This window comes from Rhopalosiphum padi, chromosome 2 (assembly GCF_020882245.1).
Source record: "Rhopalosiphum padi isolate XX-2018 chromosome 2, ASM2088224v1, whole genome shotgun sequence".
Classification (NCBI taxonomy): domain Eukaryota; kingdom Metazoa; phylum Arthropoda; class Insecta; order Hemiptera; family Aphididae; genus Rhopalosiphum; species Rhopalosiphum padi.
The window spans coordinates 88,983,596-89,001,164 of NC_083598.1; the positions used below are offsets into that span (position 1 = coordinate 88,983,596).

The window sequence follows — 17,569 nt, forward strand, 5'->3', positions numbered from 1 at the left end:
TAAAGTATTGTTTTATAATAATTATGTATTATATAAATAAATTATTATACAATTCTGTTGGATAAACCTAAGACTGCACATTGAATACTTCGACACTTAAAAAGTTGCTTAAAATAACATTTTTGGACTATTACATAATAAATTCGGCATTCTTGTGTAAGTTTATAGTTAGTGTAATACCGACAGCCATTAGAGTTGGAATAAATTAAGACGAAATGGACACCAAAAAGAGTTGTTTGGGGGCAAAGATATAATTTTGTCACTTACTGGACATAGAATAATAAATCAAAAAATGCATTTCCAAATTAAAAATAATATTTTTTGAATAAATTCAACAAGTTTTTATGGATCTATTTTTCTTCAAACATAGTTTATTTTAATAATAAGCTATAAATAAATAGATATGTGATAGACCCTATCAGTTTTTTTAATTAACACATTTTTGTGATAAAGTATGTTATTGAACCATGCAACTAGTGTTAAAAAATATATTAAAATGAAAAATAATATTTGAACTCATCAAATAGTTATGGATAATATGTAATGTTTTTATGGTAACTTCAAATCGAGTGGCACATAATTTTGAATTGGATATTATACACTTACGTACTTATAATTAACTTACAGTCACTGATTATAAATTGCAAAATCAGTGTTGCCTACGTCATTATTTTTTACCGGTAAGTAAAATATTATAATTCTTATAGTTAAACAATAAAACTTGTGTAAAAACAAAAAATAAATTAAAAATGCTTAAACCCTTTAAAAATCTTATAATAGTATAAAATACTATATTGTTTTCTAATGTTCGGTGACGCACAAAACATATGTATTGTACGTGTTAAAATAGAGTGTAGATACGTCACACGTATTATTACGTATTATATTATGTAATAATATAATCCATTATATATTAGGAATATCGTCGTGGCATTTTGAATTGAATAATTATCATAACATTTACAAAATTACAACATCACTATTGTGGTTAATTGTATCAAGATTGCATATACAATGCGCCGCGTTATAAAAATATATAATATTTACAATATTTATATCATTATTATTTTTTCATTGATTAAACATTTTAGTATAAACTTTTTTTTAACCCAAGTACATATTTTTTTTTCAAGTGCAACTTTAATTTTATTTATTTTTAAATTAATTATTAAAATAGTTAATATTAATTTATGAATTAAATAAATTGCACGGTTAGGTAACTAAATACAATTCAATTATATATAAAACTTATATTTTTCTATTATTCTCAATAGTTTTAAAAATGAAAAAAAAAATGGAGAAAGTAAGAAGCCATTCTAGTACAGTAGACGTTGGGTGAACATCATCGTTGAGGAATAAATTGTAGTGTGTATTTTAAATTTGAATTTACAATGATAAATCGAAAAATGATTTTAGGCGAATGCGGTCCATCAACCTATATTTTATAAAATAAAATACTGTTTTATATATTGTGGTTACATTATCAACTACTTGTAAACCTTGCATTTAATTTCCAATTCTTATATTTATTAAAATTAAACATTGTATACATTTGTAAATTAACTATAACTTGATTTACTAATGTTCGGGATTTTGAATCACTTCTCGAAATTTGAACTCCAGACGCTTATAATAAAAATCGTGTTTATATATTTTTAGTATTTTCAAATAAATATCATAAAAATGTATTAGACACCTTGAATTAAATTTTCAAGTTTTTGGCTTAGCAAATATTTTTGGTTTTTGAGCCAATAAAAAAAAACCTATAGTTTAGAATAATAAAAGTCTTTATTCTTTTGTTTTTGTGTTTCCTGGTTATTTTGAAAAATACTGGAAATTTTTTGATTTTGATTGCTCCAAAATAAACTAAATCCAATTTGCTACCAGAAACCACTTTTGAAGTTAAAAATCAAAAATTTTATATACTATTAAAAAAGATAAAAAAAATAATAATAAAATACACTTAGTTGTATAATAATTGATACAATTATTTTTTTACTCAGAATCTAGTAATCGTGAATTTTATGACATATTAAGACTCTTACAAGTTATAACTAACTCCTTTGTAACTAGTTTTCACAAGAATCGCTTTATAGTTCTCTAGCTGAGTTGTTCATTTTTGTGGTTTTATTTTATTAATTCAATTTAGTATGTTGAATCATCTGGCCATATGACTATGCTCGATGACATTGAAAAATATTATAAATTGTGTTTAAATGATAAACGCATAATATATTTTATTATAAAAATCAAAAGCTTTGTATACATTGCATTTTCTAACTAATTTTAATTTTACTTGGCTTACCAGGCTATTATTACACTAATATGAACATTTGGTTTTTAATATTATACTGTAAACAATTTTAACAGTATGAACTTAGATTGTTTATACTAAATAATGTCATAATACGCTTATAATATTTACATATAAAATGTTGGTTGTTTAATTTGATCAGTCAGATAATTTAATACAAAAATAATATTTACATACAAGCATTGGGTTTATTAAAAAAAAAATAAAAATAAATACATTTTGCGGATTAGTGGATTTATGGGCGGCCTAGATGCTAAGGGGCCGGATAGTTTATATTAAGGCCAGGAATTCAGCATATTAATATGACATTATATCAGATGATTATTTTTTGATTAATAGTTAACTATCAATTCAACTTTTTCTATACTTTTACGCCTTACACAATTATAAAAATAAGAACAGTCTATTTACCATACAAATTTAATTTAAACATTAAATTACAAAATTAATAACTTGCTTAGCTCCATAGAATATTAATGAATACCTACGTAAAAGTCCTATTGATCAGTTTATTACGCACAGTGGACTATTTATTATTATTGCACTTGAACACGCGTTGGAATGCACGTTGCTATAATTTCAATTGATCGTGTTTGATTTTAATATAAATAAAATAATGAATAGGTACAATATTTACCTCTGATAAAGTATAGATTATTAACAGGAGTAAAATTGTTTATTAATAATTAATGTATCATGAATGTACCGTTATAATGTCCAACATTTTCAAGAAAAAAAATCGAGGTATAGTAATTAAAATTAAAAATTATAATAATATAGCTAATATACGTAAGTAGATACCAATATTGACATAATTTATTGTATACAGTATACCATATTATAAATAAACTTTAGTTTTGAAATTTAGTGAAGAATTTTGAGAATAGTAAATTCAGTGGCGAGTAGATACTAAATTGTATGTACTTAAGTTGAGTATTACACTGATTACGACACGAATGAACGAAAAAATATAAAATGATAATAATTTGCATAACGAGCATTACAAGTGCGTCATATATCGGCAATAGTGTAAATAAAAAATATGACCATATAGAATTCTTTGGATTCGGATGGTAATATTTTTGCAAAATTCTTGTACTTTCAATTATTATTCTTATAAGTTTATAAGTAATTTAATTATGATATTTTACTTAAGCATTATATGTCATATTAATTAATATGACATGATCGGGGGCCCGGAGGGCACTTTCCCCTTGCTTTTTGGGCCCCCGAGTGGATCGATTACAAGTATATTTTTGTCAAAATAAAAGTCAAGAACACCATACATTTTTTAAAATTAATATATATTTATATTTAATTATTATGATATGAGATTGAATTATTTAGATTATAAATACACAGATTATTTATTTTACATAAAAAATTAATATGTATGTGTGTAAAAATAAAATATAAAAATACTTATAATAAATTTAAATATGTATATGCTTTATCAAGGATGGTTGAGCAATTAAAACAAATAGCTTATCATATAATATAAAAATTATACTACTGCTTTAATTCAAAATATTGCACTTACTTTTCAATAGGTAGGCTCTTAACGTCTAAATTAACGAGATTGTTATTATTGAACTATGCCTAGAAATCTTAAAGGTTATCTTAATGATAAATATATATTTTAAACAATATGTATGTTCATATAATCGTATGCAAATACGATAAATATGTTTAATGTATAGATTATATTATTAATCTAAAATAATATTTATTACACATTATACCTTATAAAAAACTATAATTACCTTGTAAACATTAAAATGATATTCTTATAAACTATACGTACATCTATTCTAGATTTTACCTTTGGAGAAAATTGTAAAGAGAAATAGGCGTTCCGTCTAAGGTTAAGTATATTATTATATTATTTAAAAAATATTACTAAACCAAAATACATAAAGGCTAACAGAGATGCTATTCAGTCAAGCGGTAATCAATATTGTACTTTAACCAATATACCTATGTACCATATACCTACTTTAAAACTATGTACAACTGTTGGTAAACGAATTAAATAATATTCGGTAAACACGACATTATAATATAGTTTAAACAATATTATACGCGTAATGATCGCAATGAAACGACATACTATTTTAAACTTTCGGTGTTTTTTTTTCTTTCACTAAACTATAAGCTACATAATAATATTTAATATTTACATTTTCAGAACGCAAACGTTTAAAAATAACACTAATACCATAATAATAATAATAAATTATCGTATAACGTAGACGTATTCTACATGTTCAGTCTAATAGAGTCCCGACGGGAAATCTGTGAGCTTCCCCGTGGAAACGGACATGTTGATGTGCTGTAGCGCTTTCAAGCCGTTCGAATTACCGCCTGAACTCAGCTTGCACTTGGAACTCGGGTCTTTCCCTCCGGCGGCAGCGGCGGCGGCGGCAGTGTCCTTGTAACCGGAATACAACCCCGCGTTGTTGTGACCCCTAGTCATGAAGACCTTGTTGGGCTCCTTAGTGACCTTGCAGCCCATTGGTAAGTACACAGACCTTTCGGACTTGCAGTGCTCGAACCTCATGACGGGTATCCGCGAATCGTTGACGTTCCTGGTGCTCGCTGACCTCGTCACCGGTCTATTGTTGGCATACATCGAGTTTTCCGGTTGATTCGGGTTGCCGAAGATGTTATATATCGATTTTCGTCTGCCCCCGTCCTTGATTTTTTCCTCGTCCTCCACGCGGCGGCTGTGCAGCGCCAGGTCCGAAAATCGTTTTATCTGTTTCTGGACCGAATGAAACGTTTCGCTCCGTTTTATTTTTGACTTAACCTCGTCATCGTCCTCCTCGTAAGCGCACTCTGATTCGACGCTCTCCTCGTCATCCTCGAAAAATGGATTGACTTCGAAGTTTTTGTTCATGAATAGGCTCCTGGACCGTCTTGGTGGTTCGGGGACGATTCTCGTAGGTATGATTACCACATCGTCCGTGTCGGAATACTCGTAATACCGTTTGGAATTGTCACTGCTCACTGACGATATCTTTCGTCCACCACCCGACTCGGTGGACGCATCATTTATGACCTTGTCGAAGTCTTCGAGCACTTCCTCAATGGTCGTGTCACCTTGTGATACGCTGTACATCTTGTAGGGAACCTTTACTTTTTTAGACGATACTTCCTCTTCGCAGTCGTCTTGTTCGGAAGAACTGATACCTTCGTCTTCAGCAGAATTGCCCCCGCCTTCGATTTTGTTCTTTTTCGAGATATCTACGTGGTCTTTGCGCGAAGAAATTACACGTTTCTCTTCTTGGAGAAGCTAAACATCAATAACAAAACGATATGTCAATTTATTTATGTATCAAACGATTAGTACGACAAATACGATTTTACGTTATACTCACGTGAATTTTTTTTTCTAGCATTACTACTTTCTCTCTAAGAGACTTAGCCTCTCTGATGACCTCGTCATGCTGTCTTTTTAGTGATTCAACATTTATGAAATTTTTCTGCCACCTGTATATCTCATCTGAAACGGAGCTCAACAGTGGAGATTTGTTGGAAATATTCTGAAATTACGACCGTGTCATTTAAGGGTTATTATTTGATTTTTTTTTTACAAGAATCTTACTTTTAATATAGCTGCAGGTTTAAAACCAGCTTGCTTGAGTTCGGCTTGCACATAAAACTTTGTCTGAAGATCCGGACATGTTTCTGTGAAGGCGTTTATAAACTTTAAACCAGCCAACAGCAGTTCCATACCGGAACTGCCGCTACCGGACATCATTCCCACTAGAAATCTGAACCTGACGGGCTCAGCAAATCTAAGTCGCATCGTACTCATCGCGTCCGAAACCGTGTTGTGTCCGTCTACCGTACCCGATTCACAGCACGCCTTGGTTAGTAACTAAAAACACACAAATGCAATCGAATTATCATCAAATATAACATAATATTATTTTCTGTCAGTCAGTCAAAACATTTTTGAATCGTACGTCGTTATGTTATAAGTATAACACCGAATGATTACATGATTACTGTTATTAGGTGGATACTATTATTAATATTTTCGTCTTTTCTGGGTTATTATTTTATATATTTATTTATAAGTAACTGTAAAATATTAACCTAAAACATTGTAACTGACAAATGACTCGGCGAATAATTAATACGTTTAATTTCAAACAGAATACGTTTTCACTTACCTCCAAAGTCAGTAGACGAGACTGATTGACAGTGCTCATGATGCACGCGGCGAGCGTGTATAGTCCGGCCGGAGATATCGCCAATTTCCTAGCCGCATCCTGACAGCGCAGGCAATACTTCAAGCACTGCAGGCACGCGTTTTCGTCCAATGTGATACGGCGCTGGTTTGCTGGCGTACATTTTGTCTGTGTGCCGTTCTGTTGGATAGTTTTCAGGAGCTCCAGCAACAGCGTCACTCCGTCTATAGGGTCGCCGACGAATTCTTGTACGAAACTACAGATTTTGGAAGGAAAACAGATAGAATAAAAAATTATACATATAGATACCGATGAATGACTTTTTTTTTAAAATTAATAGGCTTAAAACTTTTGACCCAATATGGATGGTGTAATTGGTGTATATATTTTCTACAGTAAGGACGCCATCAGTTCTAACTTATAACAGCGTCCTGCAAGGTCATACCACGCAATCCTGTATGTTATATCGCAGGCATTCAATTAAACTGGACTAAAGGTATTCCGAATTATCAATTTATTTTTTCATACACACACGTACGACGTACCTACACTGCCTATTATACTTATATATATATATATATATAAATATCATGTGTTATACTAACCGGCCGATAAACTATTTATTATTACCTTTTACGTTACATTTTCATCTCGTTCCCGCTTGAAATAAATGACCGGTACCGGTTTTAGTGGTTAATTAATAGTGGCAGTGTTATAACCGTTATTCCTCGGATAAGCCGGTTGGGTTATTTATTTTATTTTTTTACGCTCAAACACTAGGGCATTGGGACTCTGTATTACGTTATAATTTTTTCTGTCAGTGTCAAACAAGAATAGCGAATAACGTACGCACCACTATAATTAAATTGAACGTATTGATTTTAACTACCGATAACATCTTTTTATTCTAATGACCTACAAACAAAATCATATTTTCGTGTTTACAACGGTTTAATTTGCAGCGTGCAACTCGGTCGTAATAATTCGAAGCTGATTCATAAAAAAATGTATTATTTATTTACTTATTTTAATTTTATTACATTTGGAAGTTATGTTATTCACTAAGTTTTCAGAGGCTTTATTAATCATATCAAGAGACATTTTTAAATTTTTCAAAACTTATTATTCACTTACTATTTATAGCTTAATCTTAATTTTAAATGTTTACACTTATTTGTATTTTTTTCAATTGTAATGTATTTTGCTATTAAATATTTAGAAACAATCTATTAAATTTCCTTTTTTTATTTCATTTTACTCACAATTCATTAGAATGTAGTTAGAAACGTAATCAATATAAATTAAAACTATTTGAAATCCAATTCATCAAACAATTACGAGTTTATTATTAACTCTAGTATCTGTCTAATAAATTATTGAAAATTTGAAACATTATTTTTTCAGAGTACAGGATGTAGCGATTGTAAATTAATTTTATCATTTGTATTTATGACGAATACACTCAATCCTTTTTTGGTAAGTAATCATTTTCTAACAAACGCATTAGATATCTTATAACCTGGGCGTGGAGAGCTTTAAATAACATAAATATTTTAGGAACAATTGAATTCGCGAATTCAACAAGGTTGTTTAGGTCATAATAATTACAAATGTGCTAAAAGATACGTGATTTGATAGTTAATTAGTTTTATTATTATTGTCATTATATATTTTTTTTTGTATTAGACTAAAATCGTGTGCACGATGTTTAATATAACATTAAATGATATCTTTTATTTTATGTAAGAAATTAAATAAAATAACTTATTTTTTTTTTATTATTAATGAATTAACTTAAAATTGAATTTTAGTCATAGGATCATGATAAATAATCTGTTTTTATTCAAAATATTAAAATTATTGAAATTCTACTGTTTCGCATAATATAATATAGTATATATATTACAAATATATTACATTGATTTCATGATCTCCAGAATGAAAAATAAATAAAATAAGAATAAACACTAAATAAATAAATACCTGAAATACGCGAGCTTTAAGTCGGAGCTCAGTTTTTCCAGTAGCTCGGTAGCTGATGTGAATTCTTTTAGAGTCATTTCGGTTTCTTTTGGTTCAGGTGAGTCACCATTGTTGACGTCTGACGTAGGCCCTCGCTTTCCAAATTTTCGCAGGGATCCAGCATAGTCTTCCACATTATACACCGGTGGTCTTGGTTGATCCTGCGACAATAACATAGCATAGTATTTAATATTATTCTATTCAATTGCACTTTTGTAATAAAAACAATAATGATCGACACAAATATTATAGGAAGTATAACCGGTTAAAAAAAAAAACGATTGAATGTTAAAATTGTCCATGGTAAAAATATGTATAAAATAAGTATTCACGATAGCTCACAATATCATTATGTATCATATATGTAATAATTGATAAAATTTTATTTTTATAAAATATTTTACAATTAAAATTCGTAATATTCTAATATAAATCTCACTTTTAAAAAACGCAGTACCCATGCATGAGATATGCGAGACAACGTTCCTTTTTCACGATTACAAAGTCGGCAGGACTTCATGATTAGGGCGCGCGCACGAGACTAAACGGACGTAGTTATTTCTTTATTTTAGTAAATAAAACGGTTGTCGTATAATTGCCCATCCCCGGATAGTTTAATGAAAACAATTTCACTTTTCCGCTCCACGATGAATACAATAATAAGAATCATAATATTTATTCTAATACGCTGTTGTTATTATTACGTGATTACAGTTCTGACGGGATCCCACGCTACAAATGAATAGCTGACTATTTTGAGAGCGGATTTCGCTATAAGTACATAATGCTGTTATAATATGTTGGAACTCTAAGCTTCTTATGAGTTGTTATAATTGCCTTGTAACAATAAAACTACGGTCAAATATGAAAAACACGAGCAACTAACTCGTGCATGAGAACTTTTCACACACTTAATTTTCTTCTCATCCGTTACCCAATACCAAGTAACATCATCCTGCCAAATTGTGTCCATCCTGGGTAAATCCTCGTATGGTATTTTACCCTAACGGTATTCGATAACTGTACTACATAACTTTATTCTACGAAAACGTTAAATAAAATTAGACTTACAGATATTACGACACATACACATACACAATCACAAGTCTTTTTAATGTAATGTTATATGATTTATAATGGCCATATGAATTGATATAGGTATACTGGTATAATGTATATATACTAATATAATATATTAAATAAAATCTAAGTTTAGACTATTTTTAGTTCGGTTTATTTTTTACACAATTTAAAAAACCGAGATTAAATGTATGATTTACGTGGATTTTTATAATTTACCAATAAATACCCACAGTAACTATCTAAACACATATATTTATATCTAAAAATCTATTATTAAATCTGTATAATATAAAGCCTATTATTATCAATAAAAAAATTCTTGCCACCTTTTAAGACTCGCCTACAGTAATTAATAGGTTGAATATTTAAAAGCAAATAAATTTCCTAAAACATATTGCTTTTCTAATACAAAATTTGTTTTATGTATAAATTAACTTATGAAACTTTAAATTGCATTTTTTTTTTAATTGTATGATCTTTATTAAGAATTTTTCATAAATGTTATATTTATAAACTATAATATTATAATGCTAGTAAACAGTAAGTAATAAGACAATTTAATTTTGATTACATTATATTATGAATACTATTAAAATTAATTTCTGGTAGATAGATTTTTTTTAAAAGTGATTATAGTGTATTAACCTTTTAAGAAATTATTTTTGATTTTATCTTTAGTTTTTTCGCACATCATGGAAGGATATTCACAGCCAATAAAAAATTTTGAAAAAATATCAACAATCATAAAACGGCTCCTCTCAAACCCGTTTTAAAAATAACTACCGTTTTCAAATTTAATTGAAAAACACCACAATCTTGTGCAGATTGTATACGAAGTAAAACGAGTGTCTTACACTCCAAGTCAATATTCGTATTTGTTAATTGTTGTTTCTGCTGAAGATAGCTGTGATAAAGTTATAAAACTATTCATGTATTTTATTTCTTAAAAACACAAAATAACTAAACTAATTTGCATAGTAGTTTTTGTTAAACACGCATTACCAATATTATGATAAAGTGTAATATATCATTTACTCGAAACACCTTTATTTTCATGAACGATATATAACCTTTATAGATTTACCTTACAAAAACACAGTCGAAACAAGTTTATATAAACTTTTAGACTGTATTTTGATAAAAAAAAAAAAAAAACACCAGTGAAAAGTAACATTTAAGCGCGAAAGTAGTTTGAATCCTGTTTCAATTTAATATATTATGTCTAATAATTAACGAGCAATGAGATATTGGTTCATTGTTCTTAAGTAATTTGAAGGACATTTTCAATATCGTAGTTTTTGAAACAAAAAAAAAATCGTTCTTAAATCATGGTCAAACAGCTAAATAACATTAAAATGTATATTATAATTTATAATATTATATAGTAGAACTATTATAACCTAATATATACAAATTATTAAAATTCACAAAAATATTATTAGTTATTTTTCGACAAGTAAAATAAATATAAACATAGAATTATAATAAGTAAGTAGTTTATTTATTAAATTATATGAAATCAGACGACGAAATAAAAGACTAAATAAAGTCATAATATACTCCAATTTGCGAGTATTGAATACCACGCATATTAATTTCTTTTATGATACCAAAGGATATTAAAACGCACAATGAAGTGTTATTGATATTTAGTGTTTATAATTTAAACGAGTAAATATAAAAACACAATCAATAACGCTTTTGTAAAGATAATAATATGTTTATTTAATTTGTATTAGTTAATACTATATTATACGCATTCATTCATTGCATGGTAAAAACGCCTACTAATAATTTATATTGAAATAGAAAGTATTAATTGACAATGTCGACGTGAATATAGTTATGCACATAACAATTCTGTTAAGATTAATGTAATGTTTAACTGTTTGGATAAATTTTTTTTTTAATTTACAAAATTAAAAGAAATAATCAAAGACGAAAATGATTGAAAACAGCTATATAGTATAATAGTACTCTACAGTATAATTACTTAATAGTCTTAAATCAGAATTTTTTCGTGGATTGTAAATCACCAATCAGTGATTTAATATTTGGCATGTCGGTTACAGTAAATTTTATTTTACAGGTATCTCTAAAGAAAACAATAACAAAAATATTACGCAAATAATATTGTTAAGTATTCTGATGGTAATCAGAGTAAGTAACAGCATTGTTTAATGTAAAATATACTCTAGGGAACATTTATATATTTTTGTATATTATTATCATTAAACATCAAACGTAGTAGTAGTAGAAGTGCAATTGGTAAACTTAGATTATGTAGGTTATTACTTTACTAATAATAATAGGTAGTTATAAAAGTATAGTATATTTTTAATAATATAAACATTGTATAATATGGGACGTCAATATGGCGAATCAAATTGGTTCATCTAAAAACTGCTTGCATAAATAAATACACCAAGAAATTTGATTTTCATTTGATTTATTCATTTTAAATACATAAATATATATACACCAATCAATTTGATTTTCATATGATTTAATTAAATTTCACAGCTAGTTTATTTCAAAATAAACCCACGTCAAATTCACTCTCTATACGTATAATATATTTCAATTATGTATATTACTATAATAATAAAAAATATTCTAAACTGAGCTTTCACAAGAGCAGTTTGGCTTAATATTTTTTAGTTTATTGACAACATAATTATAGTATAGTTGAATACTTGATCTAAACTATATAATATTATCATATGATATAAATAATATGATAATACCTATATATATATATACGTACACACGGTGCAAACCTCATTATTTCCAAAACTATTAACGTTTTTGATTTTTTTTTTTTTCGAAAATGTTGTTTTATAATTAAGAAAAAATATTTTCAAAATTGTTAATAGTTTTCAAATTGTTATATCTCTTATAGTATAGTTTAAATCGCCCTATAGTAGGTTTATATAAATATCTATCAAAAGAAAAAACAAATTATCTATAAGATATAATAGGCAACTTAGAATTTTAAAATAATTTTTTGTTAGTGAAATTCTTCATTTCTATTATAGATTTAAATAATTTACAAAATAATTAAAAATTGATGATGAAACATATAGCTACTATCAAAAATATATCAAAATAAAAATGTACATTAATTATTGTGAACGTTAATTAATAATTTCTTGGTAAACCATGGAATTATAATTTGTATTTTTTTCTAAAATTAATTTATAATCAATATATTTACACTTAAATGGTTGCAGACTATACCCGGTTTATTTAATCAATTCAGATTATGAGAAAAATGGCAGTATCGTGTATTTGGCATACCAATCAGGAAATAAAATCACGTCGGTAAAAAGGAAATGTGGGAAGTGGAAGAGAGAGACTGCGACCATTCATAAGATGGTGATTCATTTAGTAGTTTTTTCTAAATATAACTCACCTGGTTTAACCGTTTTAATTATTTAATCAAATCATTATATATGTGTATTAATGGTACCTATTAGGGTAGTTTAAAATAGTTGATTTTCAATCGAATTTTCATAATGACTGTTTATAGGCACGATTTTGAATGTAATTGTTTTATATCCATTTTTCAACTCATCCTATGTATCTAACATCCAGGGGAAAATTACTAACCATTTTATGTAACATGAAGTTTCGTTTAACTTAACGGACCATCATCGCCAAAAATCTTACAGACGTTACTTTCGCCGGAGACATTCCGTTGTTAAATGTCGGTAGGTTTTTATATCAAAGAGTTGCATAGAGATTTTATTGTGACAACACGCGTGAATATGACATTTACATATGCGGTCGTGATTAACAGATCTGGTGATATTTTAAGTGCGCATAAGTCCTTAAATCTCCCATACTGAGAATAACGAGACTAAAATCTTAGTTCAAGGATACACATCGACTGCAATGAAAAAATTGCATATATAATTATTCATCAAATAGGTTTTAAGTCCGATTCATGTATGAATTTTTTCAAATTATATATATATATATATATAAACTAACGAAATCAAAATCATGCTCAAAATTAACTACTTTTTTTTATAGTTACCTAGTTTAATAAGGCGTGTACCTACATGTGTGTTACGTAATTCGATTATATTTAAAAACAATATGGTACGAACCATAAGTACTTATTTTCGTAAAACATTGATTATACATGGTAGTCGTCGGCACTTTTTCAAAGTAGGAAACTATCTGTGGGTATAAATTATTTTTTTATCAGTTTTGATGAAATTCTATTGTTTAACAGACAAAAACACATTATTTTAGAGATAAGGTGAACTATAGAGGTACTTCGACTATATAATTTAGTTAGAGAAAGTAATACCGATATGTTACCACATGCTTGTGTTTAGTATATATAAAATATTAAAATCTTGTATCAAATCGATAGTTCAGCCTCTTTATTTTATTTTATTTTATTTTACACGGCAACATGACGAGACCGTAAATTAAAAAAAAATACGCCCGTAAAATTACCAATATGTATGTTTTTATTTTATTAAAATGTTATTTTATAATGAACTATCGATTGAATTATTATAAAATATATTCGGCATAGTAAAAAATAACCCGAAGGCCTTAAATGTAAAATATGTGTATGCATAATATGTTAAAAGTTTTAGTAGACGAAATTAATTATGCTGCAGAACTGACAAATGAAAATATGATAAGGTAAACGGTTGAAAATATTTAATTGAATTTTAAATACAGAACTAGGAGAGTTGACGTGGAAAAAAACACGCGCATGCCTCGCACACCCACGCTCGAGTGAAATAAAATAAAGAATGCTTATAATTTTTTTTTTTTTTTTTTTTTAGGAAAATAATTGCGTCTGTTTATATCGCTAAATGCACCACACAAACTGCATGCGCAAAACGCGTACGTAGTTTTTGCGTGAAAAAAATATATAAGAAACCTGACAGTAAATTAAAATGTATAAGTATTACCTGCGGAACGTGTGTGTGTGTGTGTGTGTGTGTTTTTGCGATAACGTGTAAACGTCGCATAATATATTTTTCTCGACGCCATTTATCTCGGGGTGAGATTCGTCGTAGGACGACGGACGACCGAAGATTTCCGGCTCATTGTGTCTGGACCACCTTGCGTTGGTATATTATATATATATATATTATATCATATACGCATACGCCGGAGACTAATTAAACGATTATTCTTTTTCTCTTTCTCTCTCTCTCTCCTCTCTATAAGCGACCGGATAACATCGAAAACCTATCGGTTTTACATAATATATTATTATTATTGTGTTTTTGCCTCGCTCTTTTTCTCTGTCGTTGTTTACCATTATATTACATGTCCGCGCGAGCGAGAAATGTGAATAAAAAAGAAAATTCGCGCATGTGATACGTATAATGTGACACACGCGCGTACACCTATACATACTGTATTATAATATAGGTAATATACCTGCGCTTCGTCGCCATCGGTATTATAATAATAGGTATATAATGCGTAGTATGCCTAGCTGCGGGATGCTCCTTACAATGTAAATAGAGAGCTCACGAACTGTAAATACCTTATCATAAAATTATCATCAATCATGCGTTCGGATAAAAAAAAAAAAAAAAAAAATCCACTGCAGTCGTGATCCGTATTAACGATTATCCTCGAAGACGACACTATATTTTATGTTTATATATACGCACGCGTGTGTATATGTGATTCCCGAGATCCGAGTCTTATTCGTGTCCTTTTTTTTAAAAAAAAACTACCGCTACTCATAATAGACGTAACGCTCGCAATAAAACCTTCAACGGAAAAATATTCGTCGATTTACATATATTATTATTACGTGTTTATTTGAAAACAAAATTATTATGGTCGTCGGGGCAGCGGTCGAATGATACGACACTGCGTCGGGATTCTTATATATACATGATAAATAACGGCGGTATTATAATATTCTATTTTTCCTATTGTATACCAGTATTATATATGTATACCATATATATATATATATATATATACGTATACTGCACCGGAATACACCGACTGCGCGACACGTGATATTTCTATACGGATAAATTAAAGGACACCATCGTACATATTATATATTATGAAAAAATAAAAAACGTCGACAGCTTTATACGCTGTACGTTTCGAATTTGAAAATCCAGTCATATACGCATCATAACATCATCGTTATCAATATTCTCGAACAATACGTGTACGACGTATCAATCGAGTTCCGTCGTAATTTACCGGCGTTCATACCTACCTATACGTATATATAAAATAGGTACAGACTATATCGTACATATATAATATACATTATTATATATACGTTTATGTATTATATTATTGTTATGTAACGTGGGCAATACATAATAATATAATACGTCTGCAGTGTTCGGTTCTCCGGGTAGGTATATTCGTGTGTGTGTGTGTTTCTCTCTCTCTCTATATATATATATATATACTATATATACGTGTAATATCCGAGTGCACATCGCGCCGTCGTCTCTCTGATTTCGTCCGACGGGGGACAATAGCGCATATAGATACGTGATGCACTTGGTAATGAACAAATACGCGCGCACGGCACAAATGCACACGTGTATAATAATAATAACAATATATAATGTGATCTCAACCCTCTACACGCCCGTCGGTCGGTCGGTCGTCGTCGTCGTCGTCGTCGTATTTGTACGCGTTTATACACACATATGACGTGTACGAGGTACACCGGCGAAGCGACTTCGTATACGGAGGGACGGTATATTAAATCCGACTTTGTATATATATATATATATACATACAATACCCCGTCTATTAGGGGGCCATCAATCTTCGTTAAGTGCGTTACTTGTGCGCTTATACCTACACAATATAATATATATACACGCACACATCGTATACTATTATTATTATTATTCTGTGTATATACAGCTGGGCCGGTACCGCATCGGATTCACCGGAGTCACACGAACCCGAGGAAATATTGTTTCTTTCCTCCGCGCCAACCGACATTATATTATTATTATTATTCTTATTATTACACTATACGCTGTACGGGACCATTGACAGTGAAAGGCTCGACGGAATACCGAGCACCGGTGCCATACTGCCACATTATATTATATATGTACACCCATATAATAATAATAAGTACCTAACCGACACGTATAGTATATATATATATATAGCCATGCAACAGGTACATATCGTCGAATCAACGTGTCGCATAATATTATTATATATTTTATTCCGCGGCGTATAATATCGTTATATTATATTATTATTCTAACCGCCCGGCGTTCGGTTGATACTTGTTTAATGTTTATATATTATATACCTATTTCATTCCGTTGCGCGCGATTTGTAAACGAACACAATATTATAATATGTAGGTACGCTGTATACGAACACGGGTGATATGACAAAGACCGTACATAAAATATAGCTATATAGATATAATATGCGTGTGCGCGCGTGTATATATATATATATAAAAAAAAAGGGTGCAAGTGTTTTTATTACGGCGACGACCGCTCGCGAGACGAAACATCGACTTCAAACGCCTACGTGTATATTCGTACAATGTTTTATGACCGTCCGCCGCTCGAAATACACTTCTTTTTACTTTAGAACGATATTAAATTAGCTATGTTTATTTATTTATTTTTTTAAATACTCTCTGCTCTGTTGAACTACGCCGAGCGAAGAGACGGAGCGAAACTTGTAAAAAATAAATCCCAACCCATATCGACGAAACGCCAAAAGCGTATACCTGTGTATATTTTATAATAATATTATATATTATTACGTAACACCGTCTTTTAAATGCGTCGGCTATAAATCTCGTTACGACTCAAACCATTGTGAACCGCATAATTACTCGAATTCGATAAAAAAAAATATAATAATAATAATAATAAATGTTTTTTTTTCGTATGCGCGCGCGTGTGTGTGTACATATATAATATATTATACCACA

General features: G+C 29.4%; 1 protein-coding gene across 3 annotated transcripts in view; it reads right to left on the reverse strand.

The window, feature by feature from the left end:
* Positions 1 to 3,597: 3,597 nt before the first annotated feature.
* LOC132920710 (uncharacterized) overlaps positions 3,598 to 17,569 on the reverse strand; it is a 63,204-nt gene continuing 49,232 nt past the window's right edge. For 2 of the 3 annotated variants that reach the window (XM_060983337.1, XM_060983336.1), the window contains exons 3-7: positions 8,497 to 8,696; positions 6,496 to 6,769; positions 5,922 to 6,197; positions 5,695 to 5,859; positions 3,598 to 5,609 (exon numbers count right to left, since the gene is read on the reverse strand). In XM_060983337.1, coding sequence (XP_060839320.1) covers positions 4,587 to 5,609; positions 5,695 to 5,859; positions 5,922 to 6,197; positions 6,496 to 6,769; positions 8,497 to 8,696 — 1,938 coding nt within the window. In that variant the 3' untranslated portion in view covers positions 3,598 to 4,586. Of the gene's footprint in view, positions 5,610 to 5,694; positions 5,860 to 5,921; positions 6,198 to 6,495; positions 6,770 to 8,496; positions 8,697 to 8,974; positions 9,083 to 17,569 lie in introns of those variants that run through there. The other variant, XM_060983338.1, reaches the window with a different exon arrangement.